Below are 27,790 nucleotides of genomic sequence, written 5' to 3' on the forward strand. Positions count from 1 at the left end.
TAACCTCAATTTCTGCATTCTTTCAATTGCCTGTGCATCCCTTTGTATAGTTCCGTGTCCTGTCTCAAAATGCAAAGGTTTTTGTGGGTCCCAGACAAAAGATGACCAATGTGAAAGAAACATGGCGATATCTTTGGTCGTGGCTTTAAAACGGTGGTCCTACATCGTACACTGAGAGAGGTTCAAGGATGGCCATTGTCACTGTCTTGCTATCACAGACAGCCTGGGATAAAATTCTGACTGTCAGAAATTTGGGATGACCATCTCACTGTGTGATTGCTGTTACGACCTATGTCTATTAACCCACTAACCAACCAATAGAAATGCAGCATGAAATGACACACTGGCGCTAAACCCAAACAAACAGACGGATAGCAGTTTGCTATGGAGGCAAAACGCGCTAAAAGTAATGTGTGAGCAACCTAGCAGCTAGCAAACACACCCACCCACCCACACACACACACACACCACAGTATATGGTGCCTATAAAACTTTAGGTTATTTAATAATGTGACCCTCTATGTTGTGCTTCACAGTTGGAGAGGTAATAACCCGTGCAGCAACCTTGTGCACTCAGTATGGGAAACTATTGCATCGTTCATCATAGCCTGTGGTTCAATAGGCACTGTCATTGTACAGTCTGCATACATCAATCCCAAGTGTATTAGTTCCATGTCACACAGTGTAACTTGCCCTAAACTTAAAAGATTGCTAAAATCTCACAGTCTGTAGGAGGCTTAATGAACAGTTCAGCTCCAAAAACAGAAAATCTGTTTGTGACGGCAGATGTTTTAATCGTGGCAAAAATAAATGAATGTGTGGGAAACCCTGGACTGGGACATTGAAAGAACAAAAGAGAAGGTGGAGGTTTGTATGTAATTGCTTTCAGTTCAGTTCAGCTTGTCAGTTCATCCAGACAGCCAAATCTGTTCTGCAAATGGATTCAGTCACTTCCGACATCATTTTATTAACGTGCTCCCAAAAATATATAACGGGGACATTCCCACATCATATACAGTTAAAGTCCTGGACTGATATGACAAACATACTTACAAGATCATCAAGAACCTTTTTTCTTGGGGTTAAGCAAAATCAATGCACACATTTAAGATGTAACAGTGGACAATCCAATTGTATGAATACAGTGTGATATTTTTTCCATATTGTTTTATTTTATTGATAAACTAGTCTGTACGATAATACCCAAAGGTATTTGTGAACAATTTGTCAAACATTATAAAGAAGAGTTTCATGCCTCTTGGGTAGTTTTTGTAATTTGTTCAACACATAGTTGGCTGAATGTCATGGGAGATTCCAGCAGCAAACATAGCAGAACAAAGCTGAAGATGTAGAAAGGAAGAGTGGAGATACACTCCAGATATTCTAATTTAAAACATTATTTTGCAAATTAGTGTGTATGTCAACTTAATATACATAATGAAATATTGGGTACATCTTTAGAACTCACATCGCCTTTGCGGCCCAGCAGTAAGTAGGTTGCAGTGACTTCATTGTATTTCTGATTGAGCAGAGAGTCCTTGATTTCCTCTGGAGTGAAACCCATCCCCACCATCACCTCTGAGGAACACAAACAACCACATATGAAAAGTCAAAAAAGCCACAGTGATATGAAACATCTTTATCTTCAACAGTTTTTTTTACGGTGAAGGCCTGTCAGTAAGCTCTTTGAACCAGAATGGTCAGCAGGCCAACAGACAAGCTGCAGCCACAGTTACAGGGGCCCAGCTGACTCACCTATGCGAGCTGGATCACTGTAGTCTTCAACTGGTTCTATGTGGGGCTTCAGGTCATCCCCCTCATACCCTGAATTTATCCACTTGTCCTTCATGACTTGCTGTAGAAACAGAAATACAGAAAAAGCCTTAGCTGTACTGGAATTTAACATGAGATAAGTTACACATAATGTGCTCTGTGTTCTCACATCAAGGGTGCAGCGTTTGGTGGGGTTGAGCACCAGGAATCGGCGAAGGATCCCCTCACAGTCTGTGGACATATAGAAGGGCACACGGTACTTTCCCCTCAGCACGCGCTCCCTCAGCTCCTGTTGGCCACATCCAACACGTAACACAAATAGCACATTTCAAAATCAAATATACTTAATTTGACCTTAATGCTACCGTTGGAACAAATTTTAATTGGAGAAGAGACTACTTTTGCATTGGGCATTATGTCAGTAACAGCACTATGCATCCTGACACATAGTTTGACTCAGAAGAGAAAATTCTGACTTCCAATTCATCATCTTTTATGTTGAAGTTTCAGGTAACATATCCAACTCTATATAATGGTTTCTGTTGCATACAGATCCCCAGGTCCCTCACTGCAGGCAGTATGCTGGGGTGCGGTCAGATATGAGAAGGGTTAAACACACATTTGTCTCCATTCTCTGGTAGAGCTCCAGGGGGACATTCATTGCCATCTGCTAGGTTTTGGATGAAAATACTATTTTTAGTTGTTTTTTTAGCAGCAGGTTGTACTACAGGGTACAATAATGTTACAGCAGAGAAGATATAAAATAATGTGTTCACACTGCTATTCACCAGTGAAGTGACATTTGGAATAGAAATTAAATACTAAATTTAAGGAAACTAAGCACATTTGTTATATAACTCGTGATATTCAAATAGCAAACAACTTATTTAATGCACATAAGATAAGCATATACACTACATGAAAACATAATGAGGAGAAAAATACTTTTAAACACTAAATTTGATCCTTGTCCCATGATTTTTATTCTAACTGTACACTGTTCCATACAGAGACCAGATTTTTCAGTAACAGCATACAGTCGATTAAATGACGTATTTACTTGCTTAAGAGATTATTTCTGTATATGTTCTCTGGTGACCAGCATTACATTTGAATCTATATCTCCATACTAGTAATACTTGATGCAGCAGTCTATAATGCAGCTACCTTACACATGGTCTGTTCCATCAATAACTGCGAACTTTACATGGAGGTAAGCAAGTTTTATTCCAGCATTATGGTATCAGTACTGACTATAATATGCTATTACCATCTTTCTCTAAGACCAACTTTTATTTTCAGCAGGCAGGCACAAACATAATTTCAAATGTAATGTTGCTCCATGTCCACTGAGTGTAAACAGGCAACTGTTTCCTAATATGTTCAGTCTCATTGAATTCTTCCTCATCTGCAACATCCTGGTGCAGACTATTTACTGGAGTCTACCAGCCTGCCGTTCATACGGTATTTGAAAATAATTGCGAGCAAGGCCGTTCTTGGCTTTCATCATCTGATAGTCTCACACCATTTTTGTAACATCTCCTCTCATCAACGAAAATGAAACATAGATTTTGTCTTAGTTTTTATTATCAAGATCTATTTTGAGCTTGTCATCATCTTGTTTCTGTCATGGAAAAAAGGTTGTTGTCATAGTTTTCATCAACAAATTTAACACTACATCAGGTGAAAGCTTCTTTCAGTGTCTATTTGTTTTACCACAATTCACAGATATTTTTATAGAAAAGGGTGGCATTTAAGCAACAATTTAAAGGAAAAACAATCAGGGGAACTGTAACTATCACGTTTTTTCCTTTTTTCCCCAAAAAAATATTGAGAAAAAAAAGAACGACAACTGGGAGGAAAAACAAAGATCCTGTATCACATTCAAATCCAGGATGCCACCTCTACAAGTCACACACTAAGCCATCACTGAGCCACCAGGATGCCACTACATCTCTGGATTTGATTTAGCTTTTCTGTCCCTGAAAGGGCAGAGAAACCTCTGGGCTGTTCTACCAAATTCTACCATCTACTGTTACTGTAAACTGAACTCATTAGATAATGTAAGATACAATTTAAAGCAAAGCAAACCACCCAACCCCAACTGATGCTCAACAAGACACACTTTTAACTGCATGGGTTTCATACAGCACAATATAACAGCTCCTCAGTCACAAAACACCATATGTTTATCATAAGTCTTACAGTACCTGTGAGAATGGACAAAACATTGCAGAGCAGCAACACAGACAGGGATATCTGACACATGTTAACACTGTTACAACAACAGACAGTGTTACACACCTATTTTTTGGGGGGGATTTTATTTGACATGAATTGCATAAAAAAGGCAAAATACAACTTTTATCACAAATTACTTTCGGGATGCACTGACATTCAAGACACTGAAATCCCAAACAATGTGTATCTAAGGATAGATTCTTCATGTACAGGTTTTTATAAGCTTTTAAGAACCAAACTGAGTGCCTCAGTTTTTCCTCGACTAAGTAATTGGTTCTTGGAAACACCTTAATAAATCAATTAATAATGGCACAGGTTGATTTTAACATTCAGTGATGGGGTCACATATTAAGTGGGGGGTCTGGGGGTCCTCCCCCTTAAAATTTTGAGCAACAAACACTTAATTTCCTGCATTCTGGTGATTTTTTCACTGCACAAATTTATAGTGGAAATGTCTTTATTTATGTAAAGGAAAACACAAAATTTAGGTGATATGTTGATGATTCAAAATATAAAAACAGGTTGTAATGGAATATAATGCAGGAAGGCTCTCAGACATTCTGAATAGCATATAAATATTTATTCTCCTGTAGATCTACTTTTCTCATTTAATGTTATTCCTGCTGAGCCAACACACATCTAGGCACAAATAACTTCTCCATCCTCCTTTGTGTCTTTTGTTTGGGGAAGTAACCTCTTTCAATGCACATGTGACACCTATTCACAAAATTGAAAATTAATTTGATTGAATTAATTCATAAACATGTGGGCTTTATTAGCTCATAGCAAGATTTCTGCTCACTCAAAACCTATCCCACATATCTGTGTTCTCTGAGAAAAAAGTTGTAATATTATAAAAATACACTTGTAATTTAATAAGAATAAAGTTATAATATTTAAAGAAAAACTCAACCTGCCCTATTGTCTGCTGTGCATTTTGTTATTGCTCTTCTGATATGGTAGTTCCCCCTTCAGACCATCTGACAGATGCAGAACCCTGTTTGAGAATCTCTCTGCAGGAGACAAAGTTTAAGCGGCTGTGCTCTGCTCTTCATCAGAGATGGAATACTGACTGAAACTAACTTACTGACAACACTTTTGATCAGGCATGAAACATGACTGTCCTGTATTGAAAAGTAAAATGCACTGTCCCTTATTGAATGAATACCAGATGCGATTTGTTCCATATTTTTAACTGTTAGAGAGAGGATAATGTGAACAGGTTCACTCAAATATTGGTAGGGACATGTTCCTACTGTCCATATGCAAACTTAAGCCCTTTATATGTAAACTCATTACTGTTCCCATGATCAAGAGAAGACTCTTCCCCTGAATGTAATCGGACAGACAGTTTCTCCTCCCATCCACTTGCCTTTAGGTTCTGCCCATCAAAGGGCAGTGAGCCGCTGACCAGCGTATAGAGGATAACCCCAAGACTCCAGACGTCCACCTCAGGCCCATCATATTTCTTGCCCTGGAAAAGCTCAGGGGCAGCGTAGGGTGGTGAGCCACAGAATGTGTCCAGCTTGTTGCCCAGCGTGAACTCGTTGCTGAAGCCAAAGTCTGCAATCTTGATGTTGGAGTCGGCATCCAGCAGTAGGTTCTCCGCCTGAGTCATACATATATTGTTGCAAAGGAGGATGAGGCAAGGATGGACAGCAGGCGGGAGAGAGGGCAGAAAAGGGATGGAGAACAATATGTTGGGGGGAGGGAAGAGGTGAGCAGAGGGCAAAAGAAGTTGGATAAGGGGAAGAAGAAAATGTAGGAGGTTGCAAGAACAGGATTTGTGATTGAGAAAAAAGAGAGTGCAAATAAGAGACAGATGGGGAGGGGGGATGGAGCTTGTGTGTTGTCCAACAACATAGATACTGTACATGACTTATAGTTTATATGTCACTGCGTGTGTTTAGGAATGAAATGATCTATAAGAACAGGAGCAGGCTCTGACTGCCTCCTACCCTTCCCAGTTTCTCCACTCATCAGTGCTTTACTGTACGATTAAGATGCTAAAAGGCCCCTTTCAAAGACAGAGATTAAGACTTGTCCCCGATTATAACTTTCCGTTTAGTGTAATCTGTCAGTGCAAGTAATGTCTTTAGCTAGTCTTGGACTAGCCTTAATCTGCCATCTCTAAAATCAGCCCAAAACATCTTCTGAGCTCACCTTCAAATCTCTGTGGACGATGTTCTTCGTGTGGCAGTAGTGGACAGCTGAAACAATCTGTGAACACAGGAGACAGACAAGCCTAATTACTGACAGGGCAATGTGAGGACTGGTACAATGTGGGTATCAAAAGGGGATGTGTTTGTACCTGTCGAAATTTGGCTCTGGCTTCAACCTCCTTCATTCTTCCATGAGACACGAGGTAGTCAAACACTTCACCTTGAGCAGCAGGAACAGATCAGTCAGGTCATAGAGGCAGAGGCATTAGAGCCATATTTGATTATATATTGCTGATGTGCACAATCAATTTCAATTACACCAATTTAGTTGTTAATATTTATAAGGTACAAGTGCTGTCAAGGAGTCAACTTCAATTTTATATTCCTCACGAGGACATTTGTCTTGTAGCCAGGGGAAACACATACTGTACACAGACTTGAAGGAACAGTTTGACATTTTGGGAAGTGTGCTTATTCACTTACATCAGAAGGCTGATAGCTCTCTCATAACTGTCCATTCAATCTGATGCTGCAGCTAGTTACCTTATCTTAGCATAAAGACAGCAGTCAGAGGAACAACAACTAGCCTGACTTTGTCTGAAGGTAACAAAATCTGACTAATTAGCATATCATATTGCTTTATTTACATGAGACAATGTCACTTTGAAAAAAACCCTTCTTCCTCCTTAAAATGAAAAGCAGCTGCTGTCAACAGCCCAAATGACTAGGGATGGGAATCCAGAACCGGTTCCTGTTAAGAACTGGTTCCAACTGGTTCAATTCATCAACATCATTAGCCTTTATGCTTAACCATTCCCTTATCGATTCTTTTCATTATGCCGAATCTTTACATCGATGATGCACGTCACACAACAACAAAGAAGACGTAATGGTGGAGAGACAGAAGCTGTCGAAAGCTTCACTTCACCAAAAAAGACTCTAACAGCACAAGGTGCAATTTATGCAGCACCGTAATTACATGCAAGGGCGGAAACACCACCAACATGCTGAAGCATTTGTCGTCATATGGCATTAAATATCAGAGTGCCATGTGTTCGACAATCTCCAATCAACGAGTGCAGCTGCAGCAAAGTCTCAGCAGAGAAGTGCCAGCGATGGTACGTATGTCCTGTCCCATGTTAACGATAGCACAACGCATTCAATGACAGATTCTGTAACGTTATTTGACGTACATGAAAACAAATGCTGTACAAATATTCTTTCATTTGTTCCATTTTAGATGATAGTGGTGGACCAATTTCATATTTTATTTACTTACTTACTTAGCACTTATCTCTTGCTTAGAATAGAAACTCAATAAAATTTGTGCTGTTGACACCAAAAACCTGTAAGGTCTACTTTTTCTACACAGAAAATTCACAGGAGGAATTGATAAGGGAATTGATATCAATAAAATCCTATCAATTCCCATCCCTACAAATGACATAGTTTCAATTAATTCATATATAAAAGATAACATGACATAACATCACTTTTGCTAAAATGTTACTGTTTGATAGAACTTGGGTCAGTTTGATCTGTGTTTAAATGTAAAATCCCACTGAGTAACTAATACCCCTTTTTGACAGTCATGGACTGGCTTGGCTTGGCTTGGATTGGTTTGGGTCATCAGCCCAGTGCAGCAGGAATTTGCATTTCCATAACAACAGGGCTACCTTCTGGAAGATGTGTCTTTAGCTGATGACGGCTTGTCTCGAATGCTGACGCTTAAAAGCAGCAGGCTGATACATAGCTAAAGTCCCCTGTTATTTTTGCTGGATGAGTTTTTCCACAGAAGGGCAAGTAAAAGAAGTTTTCTTGTTGGAGCTGAGTTGTTTGCAGAGGTGCAGTAAGAGTCTGTTGTCTGTAGCTCTTCATCAACATCTCACTATGGCAGTTTCTGCTTTGACTTTCCTCCCTATGGTATTATTAGTCTGTTGATTCAGTGATAAACACATTTAATTTCCTATATTTTTTACAATAAAAGTTTGTTATGGAACATTCATTGTGGAGTGGCAAAATAAGGAAATGTTGAGTTTTCGAATGGCGACTTCATACAAATTTTAATACAGATGATAGTGAACATGACAGAGTAAAATAAAGCAGACATCTAACGTACAAACAGGACACAGGAGATAAACTGTGAGCTGAACACACAGAGACTTTTATAACTGCCTTTCTCTCTGGTCTCCTGCAGACCAGCGATGGGCAAAGCAGTTCTTTAGATGTTACTGAATCACTAGAATCAGTTCATTAAAAAGATGCGTTCAAAAGTTTCGTTAACCGAATCGTTCAGTGCTTGGCAGAAGGAGCCCTGACTGTGTACTGTATAGTCTGACTCACTGAACTGATACACAGCTGAGCTGCTGCTGTGTCTACCTTGCACTGGTGAGTCTCATTACTGGCCAGCCTAATGTTTTAAGTTTGTTTATCTGGAAACTAAAGTCTGTTAAAACAATGGGGAGGTGTGTGATTGTGTTCATGAACTGAATGAATCAGTTCTGGAAGTGATTCAGGTCAGTATGTTCACTCAACAGATTCGTTCTTTTGAACGATTCGTTTGCGAACAACACAACACTACTGCAGACAGAGGTGAGTAGAGTCTCACAACACACATAGCTTGTTTGAAGGGGAGAAGCGGGGTCCTCGGGGGCTTTCAGGGGGAGGCCCAGTTTTTGGACCTACTCTGGACATAGTCCATCTCTGGTGCAACTCAGCGTGGCATGGCACTTCTAAACTGATAATGGACACACAAATTGGCGCTGCATGGCTTGACTTGGCGCAACCAAAAGTGACAATGGAAATGGCCCATAGAGCCCCGGAAGCTGACGTCACGCAATCCTGGCATGCAACAGTCGAAATCAAAACAACGCCATATTGGCAGGAAAGCGCACTGTTCAACTGACTGCCAAGCATAGGACAGCTAGCTGACGGTATTCCTCCTATTTTGTGAGGTGAACAAAGGGAAATAATGTGATTGAGTTGTATGCTTTTCTGAATCCAAGAACCACCGGTACCTGCTGCTCTAATAAAGTGGTGGACAGGTTGAACACTGAAGGACAAAGAGCTAAAATTGGGTAATTACAAAGTAGTACCAAGTTGCATTATTAATGGATTGGAAATCTTTGAATTTTCTGGCAAGCACTTCTACGAGCTTCCCAGTGTGTTTATCCAGAAAGAGATGCCTGTGTCTACAGACAACAATAGGGTATTCAGGGTATAGGGTATTTAGGGTATACACAGGTATACAGATCCTTTGTATAAGAGGTGATGTTCACTTGTTAATTAGCACCAATGCCTCCCAGTTGATGGAACCTTGGGAGGTAATCAGTAGTCATGAAGATGGACCATATGTTGTTAGAACTTTACAGGGGTGGGTGATTTATGGTCTATTACAAGGAAACAAAAACAACAAGCAGAGTAGGAGTGGCTACTCAGCAGTTACTGTTAGCCATTGTCGATAGAATAGAGAAATTGCTGACCGCCAACTACAACTATGACTTCAATGAGCTAACCTCTACCAACCAACAGGAGATGTCAAGAGAGGAAAAAGTTTTTGGAAATGGTGGAAAGTAATGTTCAGTTTCAATAGGAGCACTATAAAATTGAACTGCCTTTTTGAAAGAGAAAATGTCACAATGCCAAACAACTTCTGTGTTGCCAACCAATGTAATGTAATTTTCCTCTGAGAAAGAAACTTAGGAGGGATGTAAGGTTCATGATGAGACACAACAAACTGACAATGATGAACTAACGGCTACGGTAACCCCTTGCTGCGTCACCTCACTCCGCCGTGTCGCAGCCAGGAAGTGGCACATGAACACACCAAATCAACAGCAAGCAAGCACATATGTTCTGTGCCTGCTTTAAAGATGGCTTCTTTTACTGTTCTGTTTACGGTAAAAGAAGCCATCTATGTGAAATTGGAAAATCCATCTCTCAACAGAGGAGGAGGTCTGCGACACAACCATGCAGACAGCTTATCTTTGTCTAGATGTAGCTTAATAGGTTCACCTATCCCCCACCTATAATGCTGTCCTTTCATCTTTCCCCAGGAGATTTAACAGCTTAATCTCTAAAAACAATGGTCGCTCACAAATGGCCTCCACAGACCACTGTTGCAGCAGGAGTTTCAACGACCGTCGTTGACACACCTTGGAGCACTAACGAACCAATGACATCAGTGGCCTTGTGAAGGCCTCCTCAGAGGTTAAATACTGGGGTTTCCACACCAGTTTGTCAGACTAGTTCCAGCCTAGTCAGACAGGCATAAACTGATGAAGCCTCTTGGATAGGAGGAGAAACGTCTTCTAAGACAAAACTAAGTCCAGTTGCGTTCGATTCAATTGCCTTGAGATCCTTAAAGGGGATGTGTCACTCTGCAGTTACACCTCCAAAACACTAGTGGGCAGCGGAGGTTTCTGTGAAGTGCTGTAAAGTTTAATTGATTAAAAACACACATTAAATATGGCTTAATAGAGACAATTTCAAACACAAACACAAATTGGCTTCACTATAACTCACAGCATTCACAGACAAATACTTGTGTTAATCCGGACACATTTTCCCCAGAAATACAACACACTAACGTTATTAGCACAAGCCTATGGCATTTTACATTGTATAAATTAGCTTAGTAGCTAGCGATCTTCTCATCTTCTCATATAAAACCAGGGACAACGGCAACATTTAACAAAGGTAACGGCACACAATTTGGCTCCATTACAGCTCACAAAGTCACTGACAAAACAATTGTCCTGTACTAGACACGTTTTTTAAACAAATACTACATGCTAACATTATTAGCACAAGCCTATGGCATTTTACATTGTATTGATTAGCCTAGCAGCCGGTGATCTTTCCCTCTTCTCATATGAAGCCTGGATAAATCCCGAAGTATAAATCCCTGAAGGATAAATCACACACAAGACTTAAAATGCTATTTTAATGGGTGCCTTACTGTCTTCACAATTTATTGTTGTGAATCTGTGAACTAAAAGTAAATACAAGTTCCTTTTCCACTGATGGAAATGGTGTCAGTATACAGTGACAGACAGGAGGTCTGCGTCACCGCGACACGTAGTTACAATTCTGGGGAGGTGCACATTAGGCTACAGCATAGGTTATGGCGTAGGCTCTACGTCGACGTGGAGCCTACGCCATAGGTACGGCGTCGATTCAACGTAGAACTATAAAATGCGCGTTAGACTAAAAAGAACCCTGCTAAAACTGAGTAAAAAAGAAAACAATTGCAGCCTGCAAATACTAGTGCTAATGGATCACCATTTTTGGATGCTCATATAGAAATGCAAGCTTTAAGAGCCTCACTAGGAAGGCAGAAGTTGTCCCTGGATAATCTTTCAGAAGCCTAGACATGAGTAATTTCCTTTCGTGAAGAATTGAGAGAGATTCCACAATAGAATCACTGCATCAACATCTAGTAGACCAGAAGTTAAAAAGGACAGCACCATATATGACTGGATCTGACTCTGGAAGGAGAGTTTGGGGGACAACTAAATAGCAGCAATGCCAGAGGATATCGACACACACCCTCATCTTATCTAAAGACCAACACATTTCAAACTTTATTCTATGCCATTTTCATTGACAGCTTGGCCATGGGCAGAGAAATAATGTGCTCTCCACAGTAAGGAAAAAATGCTGGATCACAAACGCTAATTCTGCAGTACGGAAAATCACAGCAAAGTGTAACTTTTGCAGGCGTTACAGAGGGGCAGACTTTGCCACAGAAAGAGAGTTGTTCCTCATCTTCCTTCTTTTTCTAATGTTGGTATAGATTATTTTCTTCCAGTTAATGTGAAAAGAGGTTGCAACATTGTGAAACAATACTGAGTAATTTTCACTTGCATGGCATTATGATTATCATGAGCGTAAAAGATGGACAAAGGACGAAAGAAATGTCATGCCTGGAGATACTGCAGTAGAGGATTCTATAGCACCATATGGATCATAGATTTTTGGAAGAATACTGAAAATCTTTCCTGATAAGAAAGCTACATTCTGTATGTCTAATGACAAAGGGCAATATGACTGACAGACCTGTGACTACAAGTCTTTTGTGTGAGGCTACAAATTAGGAACTGATACCAAATTTCTGTGTTGATGATAGGTTATGCAGTAAGTAACCTATGTTTAAATATGCTATATGTCATGAATTTGGGTTTTTGATGTGCAGTTGTTTTACGGCTCCTTTAAATATTGTTTGAGAATTGCCAGAAACAATTAGGGACTGGTGTGTAGGAGTCAGGTGTAAGCACAGGTGGTTCTACCTGCTTGGCATTCCTGCCTGTCACACCTCCAACGGTACCATTGTGCAGGCTGCAGGGTCATCAGCCAGGAGCCACCCTTCTCAGATGTTTCGCCCCATTATTCCTGGAACATCTCAGGGTGGTGGGGCAGCGGTAGGGACGTCTCCCTACCACCCCCTGCAGCCTGCTTAGGATCCTTCCTTTCACCATGCCTTGTCCTTCCTCCAGAGCCAGATCCTAAAGCTCCCTTGCTCTGCCTCCTCCGCCAGATCTTGGAGGGCCCGCTTCCTTTTGGGACCTGTAACTCCGAGAGTTTTGAGGAGCCGCTGTGTGGATGTTCCATTGAAGCCCCTGCACCCGACTTCCACTAGGAAAGTGAATGCTCTCCACCCAGCTTGCAAGCACGTGGCTGACAGTTGCGCGTACCTCTCCTTCTTTCTCTCATATGCAGCCTCCATCTCTTCTTCCCATGGGACGGTCAGCTCTACCATAACAACTGTTCTGGCAGGAACTGACCAGAGCACGATGTCTGGAAGTAGAGATGACATGGTGATCTCTGCAGGGAATTTCAGCTGGCGGTCGAAGTCGGCCGCTAACTGCCACTCGCCTCCTAGTGGTAGGAGGGACCACTCATTCTTGGTGCAGCGCTGCGTTTCTCTCCCTTGCCTGACGAACTGGATCCACCTCTGGGTTGTAGGTGTGCCGGCCCTGTTTACTTCCAGCCTGCCGGCCTCCAGTGTCTCTGCTAGCTTGCTCAAGACCTTGTCATGTCGCCAGCTGTACCTGCCCTGTGACAATGCCGTCTTGCAGCCAGAGAGGATGTGCTTCAGGTTTGGGTTTGAGATGTTGCAGAGCTGGCAGGTTTCTTCTGAGCCATACCAGACGAGAAGGTTCCGGGGGCTAGGGGGCAGGTCGTAGGTCACCCTGATCCAGAAACTCAGTCTTGCCTGGGGTGTCCTCCACATTTCAGCCCAAGTGATGGTCCTTTTGGTCACAGCCTCCCAAGTGATTCATCTGCCTTGCTATTGTTGGCTCATAGCTGTGATCTTGTAACCTTCCTCTTACATCCTGGTAACTTTGGAGATGACGAGATCTTTCCTCTCCTTCTTGGTGGCTTAGGACCATCTCTTTGGCACTGTTCCCCATCCTAGGCCAGCTCTGCCCTGTTGTGTAAAACCAACAATTTCCTGATGTTTTAGCCGGTCTATGGCCTGCTCTGCTGCTTGGGTTGCATTCCACTTGCGTCCTGTTTGAACCTGGGGATTGGCAGTTTGGATAGCCGGGTCCAGTGAGTCTCTCAGCTCGAATAAGGGCCTCACCTTCTCCTTTTTGTACCCCAAGCTGATTGACTGGAATGGAAGCTGTAAGGTGTTTCTCCCAAAGAGTACTGTGGTGGAGAAGCATCGAGGAAGACCAAGCCAATTCCGGATGAAATTGTTGGCTTTTGCCTCCAATTTCAGGACATTTGTCAAGGTGATGTCACTCAGTTTCAGAGGCCATATCAGGTGTTGGTATAGCGTAAACTGTTAACACCAAACCTTGAATTTCCTTGGCAGGAAGCACTGGTCGATCTTGCGCAAGCCATCCTGAAGTTGGGTTGTGACAGTTGAGGCCATGTTCTTGTCAGACAGTTCAGCTGTGTAGAGTCTACCGAGGCTTCTCACAGGTTCTTCCACCAGTAGGGGAATTTTTTCGCCATCCACAGTGAAGAGGGTGGTGTCATTTCTTGCCCCATTCTGGAACGACAGGCTGCGAGACTTGGTGGGCTTGATTTTTATACATATATTTAATTTGTGTTTAAATGTAATATCCCGCCAAGCCACCAAGTGGGGTATAGTACTGGCTGAGGCAGGCCAATGGAAATTTAAGTTAAGCCACTAAGCCCAGATGTTGCTGGTTGGGAGGAGGAAAACAGTTTTTGACTGTGCTCAACTAACTACTGTATGACTGTCTCTGGTGGACTCCAAAATCTACCAGCCGCCCAATAGATTACCATGGTTTTTTATGGGCTAGTAATTGAAGCAAATCTAACAGCACTTCCATATTTTTCTAGCATCTGGCTGGTGCTAATTTCAAATCCCAATGATACTAGTAAGAAAAACAAGATGATATAAAGCACTGGTAAAAAGTGGAAATAGTTTTCTAAATACATGTCTCAACAATTGAGCCCACGTAGCAGGCAGTAGCAGCTAAAATATAGGACTCAGTCACTACATTTAGTATATCTTGCAAAAGCCAATAACCATATTTCCCAAAATGTTACACTATAATAACATATACTGTAAAACAAATACCAAAACACACCATACGAGCTCATATAGAGATCCATTGGCAGAATAACATAAAACTTTAAGCACATTCAGCCATTGTCAGCCATCTCAATCATGATGTCTAAATGTACGGGAGGATTTGTCTTATTTTGTCAGACGACATGTTCCAAGCTGTACTGATTCACACAAAACACATGATTCTGATTTACACAATAGTGACATTTATTTTGAATCAAAAACTGACTACACCACATGTGAGTGTGTGTATGCACTACTGTTAAACTCACATACAGTATATCATTAATCAGCTTCCACCACATAAGGAAATTTTGAATAAAAATATATCCTTTCAACAACTGAAAAGCTTTTCTGAATGAAGACGAAGAATGCCTCATGCCTTATTCATACCACACAATATCAGCCTGGTTATAGCCCAACGCGGCATCATACGGTGTCAGCTGGGATAGTGAATGACAATGAGTGTCATACCCGTATCTTGTGTAAAGTGTCATTGGAGAAGACAACTGAGGCCACGTCTGAGACACTTCTTGACGTTCTGACAGAAAGTCAAGCATGTTTGATTTTCTTTTTGTCTTTCACAACTTCTCCCTTCACACTGACCAACAGGGACTGTATGAAAATTAGATGATGGACGGTATAAAAAAGAAAGTCCATCTCCAATGTTATTCAGCCCCTCCAGGATGTTGTGATCACAACAATTAACGCAAATGCAGCCACTCCCTGTGAATTCTGCATGACCTTGCAATTTTGTCCAATCACCATAATAAATTTGACTATTTGAAACAGGTAAAAATTTCATTGTAGAGCTCTGTGCAGGGTATTGATTCACTCAGCCACTCTCTCTTTCTCTCTGTTTATCAAGAGACTCCTGCTGCCAGACTGGAGCTCCAAGCCTGGGAGAATTGAGAAACACATACAGTTAGAAGGCTAACTGTTAGCATCACATAGCCAACATTACCTTTTGGTTATTAACAGGTTTACCAACCTCGAGCAAGTCGAGCTGTATTGGTGTCAGTATGAGATTACTGGCTGTTTGTCAGATGTTGCCGAGAGGCTTCTCTCCAAGCGACACAATGATGAGCAGTGATGAGATCACATTGTGCTGTATTAACTCATGCTAACTGGGCAGAGAGAGCAGGAGGAGAGTTGCTCACAGAGACCTTCAGCGCTGCATCGAAAGGCATCGACAGCTGATCATCACTGATCAGTACTGCTGCCTCACCCCCTACATTCACAAATAGATTCTAATTCTGTGGGAAACACTGAATGCTCATAATAGTAGGCTTTGAATATGAGATAGCGTCACATTTTTTTTTGCAATTTTCACTTGCTCCTAAAATTTCATTGCAAATCAATTTTTATAAACATTTTAACACGCATTGCATTTTTTTTTTTTTTAGAAAAGCTGCCCTGAAATCAGGTCATTTTAGGCCGCAAATATCCAAAATACAGAGAGACTGGTTATTAAGAGTTTCTTTGGACTTTCCTATTGAAGCATATGTGTTTGAACTCTGCTCGAAGTTCAAACACACACATTTGCCTAGGTGTGGAAATGTTTTAAATAGTAGTAAGTAAATAATAGTAATAGTAAGGTAAGTTTTAGCAAGAATGCATGTGTGGGAAGTATGGAGCACATGACTGGATAAATGAGACTTGGATTATACTCTACAAGTTGTGTAAGATGCCTTGAGAGAGTTTTGCTGTTGTTAGATGCGGATGGCCAAAGAGTAAAGTAAGTATCTGGTGCAAACTCAGAAAAATTCAACCCTTCATTTTTGTTTTAAATCAGTGGAAAATTACAATGATAAGGGTGAAATAATTTAGTAAGTCATATTCTACCGATTGGGAAGAAAGGATGGAGAAGGCAATGATGAAGAAGTCAAGTGAGGAGTCTTCAGACAAAATAGAATGTGCAGCGGTCTCATTACTAGCTGTCCATATTTGTTTTTTGGGCCAAAAAGTTTGCAGATAATCAATATAATCTGTGTTTTTGCTGCAACTGTTTATTTCTGTTGTGCATTCTGCAACGCCCTTAGTTTATAACACATCCTTGATTACAATGGTTCTGTACAAAACTGGTGAAAACATGAGCTGGTTCGCTAGATAGTGCCAAGGTTCCAAGTAGGGTTGCAGTGATATACTGGTTTTAAGGTATACCGTGATATTAAAGTGATATTTTCTAAGACAGTTATACTGTGAAAATCTCATACCATTGCAACCCCATTTCTAAGAATCCTTAACGTAATGAGTTCAGGAACCAGAACTAATTTGGTGGAAAAGGGGTATCTGAGAAATCAAATAAGTGTATTTACCAAAATGTCAATTTATTCCTTTAAATTGTATTTCAGAAAAAAACCTCAAGGGCACCAGTGGTTTTCCACTGTGTTTCACCATGCATACAAATATAGGAACTTTACTATAAAAAGATCCAAATACTGATCACACACATAAGCACTGGCTGTTGGGGCTGCCTTTACAAGAGGCAGTTCCACTAAATCTGCATCATTTGTACTCATAGTATCTCCTGGATGTGAAAGACGATGTACCCACCTCCACTGGCGTACTCCATGATTAGGTAAAGGGTCTTATCAGTCTCAATCACCTCGAACAGCTGCACTGTAGCCCAGAACAGAATCAGATTAGAATTAAATGTATATCAACAAATCCTACTCACATTATAAATAATAGCACAGCCGTCTGCCTATCTGTCTTAATACCAAGGAAACCGCTGCTAATGCTGTGGGGTTTTTTTTGATCCATATGGCATTTCAGCTTTACAAAGTCCAACCTCATGACCTCTACATAAGCCCTGAGATGTCGTCTGTTACTGTTCGGTCAATGAATGCTCTAAAGCTTACTCAAAGCATTACACTTCCGTCTGGTCTCACACATGGAAGCAAAACACACATGCATGGACACACACTTAGACACACATACCAAAAGCCCATTGACGTGTGTATGTGCCTTACCTATGTTGGGGTGATTTAAGCCTTTCATTATTCGTACCTCCCGAAAGAGCTGAGAAGAAACAGAATGTTAATATCTTGATAATAATAGACATAAAAACAACTTCCATTGCATCTGCTGCCTTAGAGTGTTCAACATTGACTCTCCACACTTCTGTAGATCTGTACTCTAATGCATTTACACTGTAGAGAACCATATGTTTAATCAATGAGCTCGTCTTTAGGTCCCAGGTCAGACTGTCATGTGAAAACTGGTAAATGAAACTTAATTTTTAATTTGAAGCTAAAATGTTCCTCTTGTAAACATACAATTTGAATGTGTTAATCTCCATTTTTTTCCACAAACAAAAATCCACTAAATCTCAGTTGTAGATCGTCACCAAAATGGCATCAAATGTTTGAGACCAAAAACCAACCTGTCCACTAAATTTCCTGAAATAAGTTTGTGACATTCATGACAAACAAGGAGTGAAACTCATCAGGATGGTACAAGTTAAGACTAATCTTGTGAATCCTTCAAGTCATTCTCTGTATTGTCAATGAGCAGATAGAGCCTTTAAACTGGTTAGACATTTGACATTTGACTTTGTTAACCAAATGCAAAGTTAAGCATTTTAAGCACCTGCAGAAAAATTTCGGTTGCATACATGTGTCAAACATGAGATGGACTCAGTCACTCACTATAATATCACTACTATACCCCCAAATCTCTCCTATGACCAGGTTTTAACTTGTGCTGGGTCACTGCAGCAGTGTGTGAGTGTTTTTTGTAACATTAACATGGGAAATTAACACACTGTAACCATAGTTACAGTATTAGCATATAAAAAGGAAACTTCATTGACTTTAGATACCTAAGTCTACTTCCAGGTGTTGGGGAGTACTACTGCATACATGAAAAAGAAAAGTGGCATAAAACCTTTTATGGCTCCAGGAGACGCTGCACAAATTCTGATAAGTGTCCTCAAGTGATGTTACTTGAGTAAGCCTCTGTCTGGGCTGAAGTTTAAAAAATGAACTAAATCTGGAGGTGTGGAGCTGACCAAACTTCTGTAACCTGTTCCTCATCTCTGCTTGAGTCTAGAAGCTGCAAGCTTTATTAGCCATAACTACAGTAGTATAACACACCTGAATGTCTGGCCAAATTGTTAGTGGTCAGGTTGCATTATGGGTAGTGTAGGTTTTGACTAGAAAGAGGAATTTATGGGGGGGGGTGGGGGGGTCTCTGTTGGCATTTTTTCAGCCGATTCATCACGTTGAATTGGTGTCTCAGACAATGAATAAAATCACTCTGATTGGCAGTTCAGCTCAGCGCACGACCAGAAAAATGGAAGTGAGTAGTTAACAAAGAGCTTAAGTCAAGAAGAAGTGAGACCAAAACAAACTTGTTCCATAAAGTAAGAATATTTTTTCTTTAGCCATTGAGCTCTTCAATAGAAATGTTTCCTGATGGTTTGTGTTAATGTTTACTGGTGCACAGTAAATATGCTCTGTTCTTTCAGCATTGGATTGTGTTGTTAATGTGCTAACCAACTAACTAGCATCAAGACGATGTTCTGGTTTTCCTTTTTGAATGATTATTACAGTCTAATGCCACCTGGTGGTATTTTCTCTCAAGCAGGCACAGAACGTATGTACTGTATGGCCATCAGCTGTGGTCTTTGTGGTATGTTTATGTGCAACTTTTTGGCCGAGACAGGGCAACATCAGGGGATGCAGGAGGGGGCCTTCGTTGCTGCCAGTTCTCTGAAGTCAGTTTGGTGTGTCTGGGCCTTAAGACAATCGATCGAGGCTGGACCAGGACAAGCAAAAAATTTAGACAAATTTATACTTTTGTCCTACAAATAACACTGTCACTTCTGTCTCTGATGTTCATCAAAATGAGAAAAAAATGTGAAAGTGACAGCAAGCAACCAAACCTCCACACTATTAAAAACAACAACAAATGGTCCACACACAAATATAATGAATCTGCAGCCCAAAACAGGCCAGCGTCTACTCTCTGTCTGAGCACTTCCTACTGCGTGTGATGTGTCTACTCTGGAGGATAAATTTGTACACTGTGTCAGAGCAGAGCAGGGGATTAAATTTGAGCCCACTCTCCTGGTTTCGAGCATATAAAAGTACACTTTTCTTAAAAAAAAAAAAAGAAAAAAAAAGCGATCACTAAAAACCAGTGACTCTCCTCCACATTGTCAACTCCAACTAGCAAAAAAAAAAGATGGTCAATAAGCTTTGCTATCCTCTTTTCTCAAATCCTATCCCTCTCCTGTTTTCCGACATGCCTCCCTCCATTACCTCCTCCTCCATTCAATTCCACTAGCAGTCTTCTCCTCTAGCAGTGCCCCAACGTCACTGTTGCCATAGCGACCCAAGTATTAAGACCGGGCTCTTTCCCAGCTTCTCCAGCTGTGCTAGGGGGAATCTTGGGATACGTAGTGCTGAAGCGTCTCATCATCTAGGCGTCCCATTAATCCCCTGCTCGTCAAGGCAGAGCTGAGTGCTCAGATACATCAAAACAATAAACAATCTCCTGGCAACATGTTCGACCCCAGTCGTCGTTAATGACCACAATTGAATAGCAATCCTACTATAAATCTTAAAGGGATGGAGACACATGCACTGTGGCAACAAGGTTCCTGGCTTTGATTAAAAACAGAACAGATTGAAATTATTTGTATTGAAATGTAAGTTTCATCTTATACTATTAATAAGTGACTCAACCGAATTTCTAACTGACATAAATTTTGTTTTCAGGTGTCCAACATCAGAGAGGCCAGTCCTGGATATCTTACCTGGGGTTAACTTAATTTCCTCTATGTCACCCTTCCTCCCCCATCTTAATATTGGATTAAATTGCACTCATTTTTTTCTAACTTTGTATGGTGTGGGGAACAACCATGGGTCAAGATGTCCACATTACAACGGCATTAATCCAGCGGCGGTCTCTCAGTGCCAAATTTTATATAATATTTCTGCTTCTTTATGTTGAGGCCTCTCTCAGCTTGGCTTTATCCAGAAGCAACAGTGTCTTGGAAACCCATTGAAGAAAACTTGGCTGCTCAACGCAGATTAGAGGACTTGGTTTACTTTAATATGCTCCTTAAACAATCAAAACTCCATCTTGGTCCAGTTATCTTAAGTCTACTATCCACATGGTACACTACAGAAAAGGAGACTAAAACTACTCTCAAATGGCATCTTAACAGTTCATTTTTTTTTAGTAATTACTACGTAGGTATTAACTGGCAGACATTTTTATTGAGCATGGGCTGAGCTCCTTTAATGATATTCTTCTGTCCTATAACTTACCTGGCTCTTCATTTTTTCTATATCTGCAGTTTAGATCATCACAAAAAGCATATGGAATGAACCACTGAAAACACATCACCTGCATTCTATTTTGTCTATGCAAGGTCATACAAGGGGATTAGTCTAAAAACTGTATACACTGTTTTCTGTCTTCTTATAAACCTCTGTTCATTGAATGGGTTTGAGCCAGAGACCTTGAATACCTGAATGGGAGTAACCAATTGGACTGGGATCAATCTGGAAATGTATACCAGACACGATAATATTGGCACATCATCCGTATTGGCTGATATTAGTTTTAAAATGAACTTTTGGAATCACCCAACATGCTTTTTCTTATTTTGCACAATGATTGAATAATACAGACACTGAAAAGCATTCTATTTCATGACTCCATCTGCTGGTGGGCCATCACATGAGTGCATTATGGAGTATGCATGCATAAATGATTTTAATCCCACTACAGAAGAGACTTGGTGATAAAATTAGGTGGGAAAAAAGTGGGTATATCCCTATTGACATTAGTTATTAGCCAGATACGTTGTTTTATATCAGCAAATTTCATATCGGCAAAAAATTCCAGTATCATGTATCCCTACTGGACACATCCAAAAATCCTCATCAACAGATCAGGTTTAACATACTGCATCAAACCTATCTCACTTCAAAGAAACATTTCTTGATTAAGCTTAATTCATCACCAATATGGTAATGGTAAATGGTAAGTGGACCTGCATTTGTGTAGTGCCTTTGTAATCATCCAACCACTACAAGTCACATTCACCCATTCACACACACATTCATACACTGGTGGCTGAGGCTATCCTACAAGGTTTTCATTTGTTTTGTTTGCACACCAATGGAACAGCCCTTGGGAGCAACTTAGGGTTCAGTATCTTGCTCAAGGATACTTCAACATGCAGACTGGAGGAGCCGGGGATTGAACCACTGATCTTCTGATTGGTGGACAACCCGCTCTACTTCTGGGCCACAGCCCCTTTGTGGTCCCTTTGTACTGTTGCCAACTCCTCAGTAAGAAAAGTAGCTATTGGCTGTCCTAAAAGTCGCTAGAAGTCGCTAAATGACGTCATTGCCTAATTTGCATAATTGTCCATATGCATGTAATTGTAATGGCTGCTGTAGGAGAGAGGAATAACGTCGTGGGAGAGACAAAAACTGAGTAAAAAAACACCCTGAATATGTTTAGAAATACAAATGAACCTTCTTTCAGTGATTTATATTAGACAAAGAAAATTTTACATTTACATCCCGCCCTGACTGTAAACCCGGTCGGGATCAGGCAGCGGCAGTTCCACGCATGCGCGATTCACTTGAAGTCTGGACGTGGAGGGTTAACATCTCCTGCTCTGACTGCTGCTGGGAGGGAGGACTGGGCCGTCTGTGAGTGCTTTGGGGCGAGAGAGGAGCCCACGGCAGCATCCGCTGCTCGTTGAGAAGAAGAATGATACTTGCTCGCACAACAGAGTCTCCAGAAGTCTTCAATAACATCAGAAAAAGTCGCTAGATTTGTCGCTAGTTGCTTTTTTGAAAAGAGTCGCTAGAGGGGTCTGAAAAGTCGCTAAATATAGCGACAAAGTCGCTAAGTTGGCAACACTGGTGGAGGCCTTACTGTCTTCACAATTTCTTGTTTCTTATCTGTGAAATACAAGTAAATACAAGCTTTGTTTCCACTGAGGGAAATGGTTTCAGCTTACAGAAACTGACAGGAGGTCTGCATCACCCCAACACTGAGCATTAGGATGGGCGAGTTCAAATAATCGACCAGGAGACTACAGCTCTACCATACACCCCTACTGCTTTTGCTCTTAAATGACTTGTCTTTATTAAATATTTCACAACATCAAAAACACATATTAGTAGCTGGTTTAGCTGCAGCAAAAAAAAAATGCTGGCTCTGCATTGGAGTCATCAACATATTCTCATAAAATCCCATTGGTTAAGTGCTTATATTGGTGCTGTTAATATGGAACTTCAAGAAGCTAGGAGGCATGGTGCTAAAGAAAATACTATTTAATTGCGGATGAGCGAGAATTTATGAAACTTTATAATATTCAGGGCTTTATGACTTGGTGTGTTTCATGACATCCTTTTAAGATGTTAATGGTTGATTTGTGGTAATAATTTTGACACACATTTTCCCCCGGAGGTGAATTCTGCCTCTGTTTTTATTTAGGAGCTTTAATAGGCCCCACTGCGATTGCAACTGTGATGTCAATAAGTGTGCAACCCTAAAAATACTTTTTTTCCCTTTTTTTCCATGACACACATGCTCTTCTTGAATTACATAGAAACTTAATCCATTCATTTTGTTTAATTTAGTTTGTAGTTTTTTACTGTAATGCTTTGTTTCAACACGTATCTTGCTTTCATTATCTTTGCATATCTTAGACTCAATAAAAATTTGATCACAAAAAGAGAGGTCAGTCCTGTCGATCTCCCCGTGTAATTTGCTATTTCCTCTTAACGGATGTAGAGGTTTGATTTTTCTCAGCTGTTATTTTACTTCCGTCTTCCTCCCCCACTTTTAACCCACTCCTATACGTCTCCCTCTTTCCTTCTCCCCTCTACATACATTACAGTCCAGATTATGCTAATATGGGCTCTTTCATGTTTTCAGTACTAAGGATTTTCTCTAGCCCACGGGTATGTAAAGAAGCCAGCTATCATCACTGGCCAATTGTAGGCTATTCTCTATAATCAGTGGCCAATCCTTCACCTCTCTCCTCAGTCCTGTCCTAAATGTTGCACCATTGTCTCTTACAGCAGCCAGTCCGGCCCAAGAAAAGCAGCATTCAGGAAGATAGAAGTTGGGATTACAGTTTCTGCAAAGCATCTAATGTTCTAGCCAGGTATGGCACAGATATTTATTTTCTTTTATGATATAAGCACTATAAACAAGATGAGTCAAAGTATCAGTATTGGGAAGCCAGTGATCAAAGGGACAACAGATGGCTATGGGAAAAGAAAACAGTGAGAACTTTTACACCAATCAGCCAAAACTTTAAAACCACTGGCTGGTGAAGTGAATAACATTGATCATTTAATTACAATGCGATGTTCTGCTGGGAAACCTTGGGTCCTGGCAGTCACGTGGGTACCTCCTGAAACACTTCACCCATCCAAACATTGTTACAGACCAAGAACCCCTTATGGCAACACACTACCCAAAGGCAGTGTCCCCACCAGAAGGACAAAACATTGTCACACCATAAAAACTGATCAGGAATGGCCTGAGAACATGACAGAGCACAAGGCATCCACCTGGCCTCCAAATTCTCCAGATTCTAATCTGATCAAGCATCTGCTGGATGTGTTGGTACCCCACCTAACAACTCGACTTTAAGGGTCCACCGCCAGTGTCCTGGTGCCAGAGACCACAGGACACCCCCAGAGGTCCTGTGTCCATGCCTTGACAGGTCAGAGCCAAGTCTGTTACAAGGAGGTCTCACCATGGATCCGGGGTGCCTCTGGGGTACCGGCATGTCCCACAAATGCTCGTTCAGATTGGAATCTCTGGACTTTGGGACCAGGTCAATGACTTGAGCTCTTTGTCACATTCCATCATGGGTGGAGCGTGTCAGGTAAATTAATAGTCCCTTTATTCCAAAAGTCGTAAAGAAAGCAAGGGAAGAACATTTAATAAAGTCCTGGAAGGCAGGAGTGGATGAACCCGGTTAAAGAGTACCCGCCAAGACGGGACGCTCTAAAACTTATGTGAGCACGCCCACAAGGAGGCAGGGATCATTTCATTGGTCAACAATAAACCTGGCATTCTATTGGTCTGGGGATTTTGACAGGGTTGTTGCACAAAAAAATCCAAGCGCAAGGCAGAAATCTGAAAGCAGAAATTCCACGAGCGCACAGAAGCAGCTTGAGCGCAAGGAGAACAGCTGAAGCTGGAGCAGGAAATCTGTGCAAGCAACATTGTATCTGAGTGTGAGCACACAGTTTGAGCAGAAACAGAGTAGATCTAAGTGCAAGCAGAGGCTATTTGAGTGTGAGGGCAGGGTTTTGAGGGACAATATTACAACATCTGAATGTGAAATCAATAAAGAATGCTCTCAAATTGATATACCACTCTCTTGAATAAAGATAGGAAAAAAGTTCCATAGTGTGATACAGTTTGATGTGGTTAGGAGATAAGATAGAGATATCTGAGCATGTGATCAGCTCATGATCAACTAGCCTCTGTGTCAGCCATGTAAAGTCTAAGGTATGAGCCATTAGAGTCACCTGGCAAATCTGCAAGCTCGTGTTTTATTTGGTCTGGCAGATGCCTCTGATCTCCATCCGGTTCAGGCAGATTTCCAGCGCACCTGGCTCATTGTGGGCCAATCACAACCATTCATGTAATATGTAATTTGATTTGATGATTGACAACTTGCCGGGCCTCACACTTAATGCAAAATAAGTGATGATGTCATTTTTGGCTTGCACACCCTCGTGCTGAGGACACTACAGGGAGTTTAAACCTAGCTTAGTAAAGTGGAAAGCTGTTGAAGCATTTTCTTAAAAGACATCTTTGAGGACATCTGCAGCTAGTGTAGAACTTTTTGTTGAAGAACTGTTTTTTCAAATTCTGATGACAAAAACAACAACACATTCACAAAGATATTGATGCTACAACATCACAGCTCATCTCGGCACACTGTAATCTGTTTACATTAGTCCGTTGCTCAGTGCTACATCAAATGTTTCGTTGCTCTAGTTGGTTGTAGGTCTATCCAATTGTGTCCAGATGAATTTTGGTCTACACCCACTAATAACCAAAATTAAACTGAGAGGTTCCAGACTAAAAGCCCAGACCACCTGCTGTGACGTCTGATGTCACCATGTCTTGACAAAAAAGTTGCACATGAACACACCACAAAGACTATAGCCAACTGCGTGAAAGGAAATAACTTTCCACACCAGTAGATAGTGGTCGACTGGAATCATTATTCAAAAAGAAAAAATGCAAGACCATCATGATGCTAGTTAGCCAGTTAGCACATTAACAACACAATCCGATGTTGAAAGAACAGAGCATATTTACCATGTCGCAGTGAACAATAACACAAACCTTCAGGAAACATTGCGGGCCACACCGTACCAACTAGGGTGACAGGCACACACCGACAGTCTAACACTGACCAACGGTTGACCGTCGGCTTGGTGCGTCAGTGCCTTAACTCGAATTTTTGAGCTGGCCTGGAAATGTCAGGTTACCAGTCCAGGTCTCCAGATGTCTACCATTCCAGCTCCTGAATCTGAATCAAGTGTACGTCAGCGCCATGCTGAGGTTGTCCTTGATAGCTTGCGAAAACCAAAGTGTCCACTGTTCCGCCTCTGACCTTCATGCACAACAAACCTCGAGAATCCACCATTCAGGCTCAACACTCAAAATGCTGACCAGCAGGAAAAAAGAGGCCAGTCCATCAAAAGCCCTCATTGTGACATACACCTAAGCTTTTCTAAAGATACCTCTCACAATGTAATGGCCACTAAACATCACTTACCACAAAACAGCTACAAACGGCATCACGCTTTTCTTTGTTCACAGCAATGTGTGTTTGAGGAAGACAAATTAAGAACACAAACACAAAAAATAGGATGGGTTGGGTGACCGCTCTTTCCGAGATGAGTCACCCCCCTCTCAGGGCAGTGATTAGCCCAGAGAGAGACGAGAGATGGTCTCTGGAGCAGAGGTCTCCTCTCACTCCCATCCACTCCCTAGCACCTGCCAAACAGCATCACATCCCACAAGCCCTCTCTCTATCAGCTGCTCTCTCATTCCTGACCCCTCTGAGGAGGAAACAGCTGAGGATAAACCTGAGCCTCTTCAAGTCCCTAACGGCATGTCAGTATTTGGTTGAATTACATCAATGTGACCAAACCATCCCCATTTCTGATGCCTGACTGCTGCTCATGAAGGCAGATAGTATTAGACAATGTAGCATGTGTTTCTGTTTTGTACCTGAGGACAAGATACACATATTCTTCAACAAATGATCCATCAGTATAAAGAGGAAAAACTCACCTTCTGTAGGCTGGTTGGGTTCAACTGAGTTTTATCGATGATTTTTATTGCAACCTGGAAGCAACATCAAGGAATTTTTTGATGAGGAAAACATAATGACTTCACTATTAGAATTATCTTTGCTTATAATAGCCTCCATTCATGATGCCTTTCCGAGTGATGACACCCCCAGCTCAGTGCAATACAAATAATGTCTATGTTTGTGTGTTTGTGTTCAATCAAGCTATCTTTTATGAAGTGTTTGTACACTGCAGCTAATGGCTTATTAAAGCTTTAGATCAGTCATAAGTCATTTATAAAAAAGCAAATTTTGTTGTAAAAGACCTTGTTTTCCAGTGTTCCTCTTTTCTGTTTGGTAATAATGCAGTTATAAATTTTGGTAATCCATCATGATGAAGATAAATGGACATAAAGTCCAACCAGTCATAGGTTTGTTGTTTTCACAGCCTAGCATCTCAAAAGTCGTTATTAAAGGTTTACAAGTTTTATTAAATGACTTACTAAACATTAAAAAAGCAATTACTTACAACACGTAAAGCTTCTCTAAAGCAGTGTTTCCCAACTGGTGGTTCACGGTCCAAAAGTGGGTCGCAGGTCCATTCTGAATGGACCACAACTGACTTAGAAACGTGTGTCGTTTGCAAAAAAACACACTTTATTTTGAAGTGCATTGAATTTCAGGCTCAGACCTTTTATTTTGAAGTGTTTTTTCCTTCTGTAGAGTTAGAGAATATCT

The 27,790-nt window shown here is 41.1% G+C and overlaps 1 protein-coding gene across 3 annotated transcripts in view; it reads right to left on the minus strand.

Moving 5' to 3' along the window:
* The window catches only part of mark4a (MAP/microtubule affinity-regulating kinase 4a), a 54,165-nt gene that overhangs the window by 16,470 nt on the left and 9,905 nt on the right, over positions 1 to 27,790 (minus strand). For all 3 annotated transcript variants that reach the window (XM_033640951.2, XM_033640966.2, XM_078172158.1), the window contains exons 3-11: positions 27,055 to 27,108; positions 17,706 to 17,754; positions 17,287 to 17,352; positions 6,326 to 6,396; positions 6,178 to 6,234; positions 5,387 to 5,623; positions 1,943 to 2,062; positions 1,756 to 1,855; positions 1,469 to 1,578 (exon numbers count right to left, since the gene is read on the minus strand). In XM_033640951.2, coding sequence (XP_033496842.1) covers positions 1,469 to 1,578; positions 1,756 to 1,855; positions 1,943 to 2,062; positions 5,387 to 5,623; positions 6,178 to 6,234; positions 6,326 to 6,396; positions 17,287 to 17,352; positions 17,706 to 17,754; positions 27,055 to 27,108 — 864 coding nt within the window. The remainder of the gene's footprint in view (positions 1 to 1,468; positions 1,579 to 1,755; positions 1,856 to 1,942; positions 2,063 to 5,386; positions 5,624 to 6,177; positions 6,235 to 6,325; positions 6,397 to 17,286; positions 17,353 to 17,705; positions 17,755 to 27,054; positions 27,109 to 27,790) is intronic.

Source organism: Epinephelus lanceolatus, chromosome 11 (genome assembly GCF_041903045.1).
Source record: "Epinephelus lanceolatus isolate andai-2023 chromosome 11, ASM4190304v1, whole genome shotgun sequence".
NCBI lineage: Eukaryota > Metazoa > Chordata > Actinopteri > Perciformes > Serranidae > Epinephelus > Epinephelus lanceolatus.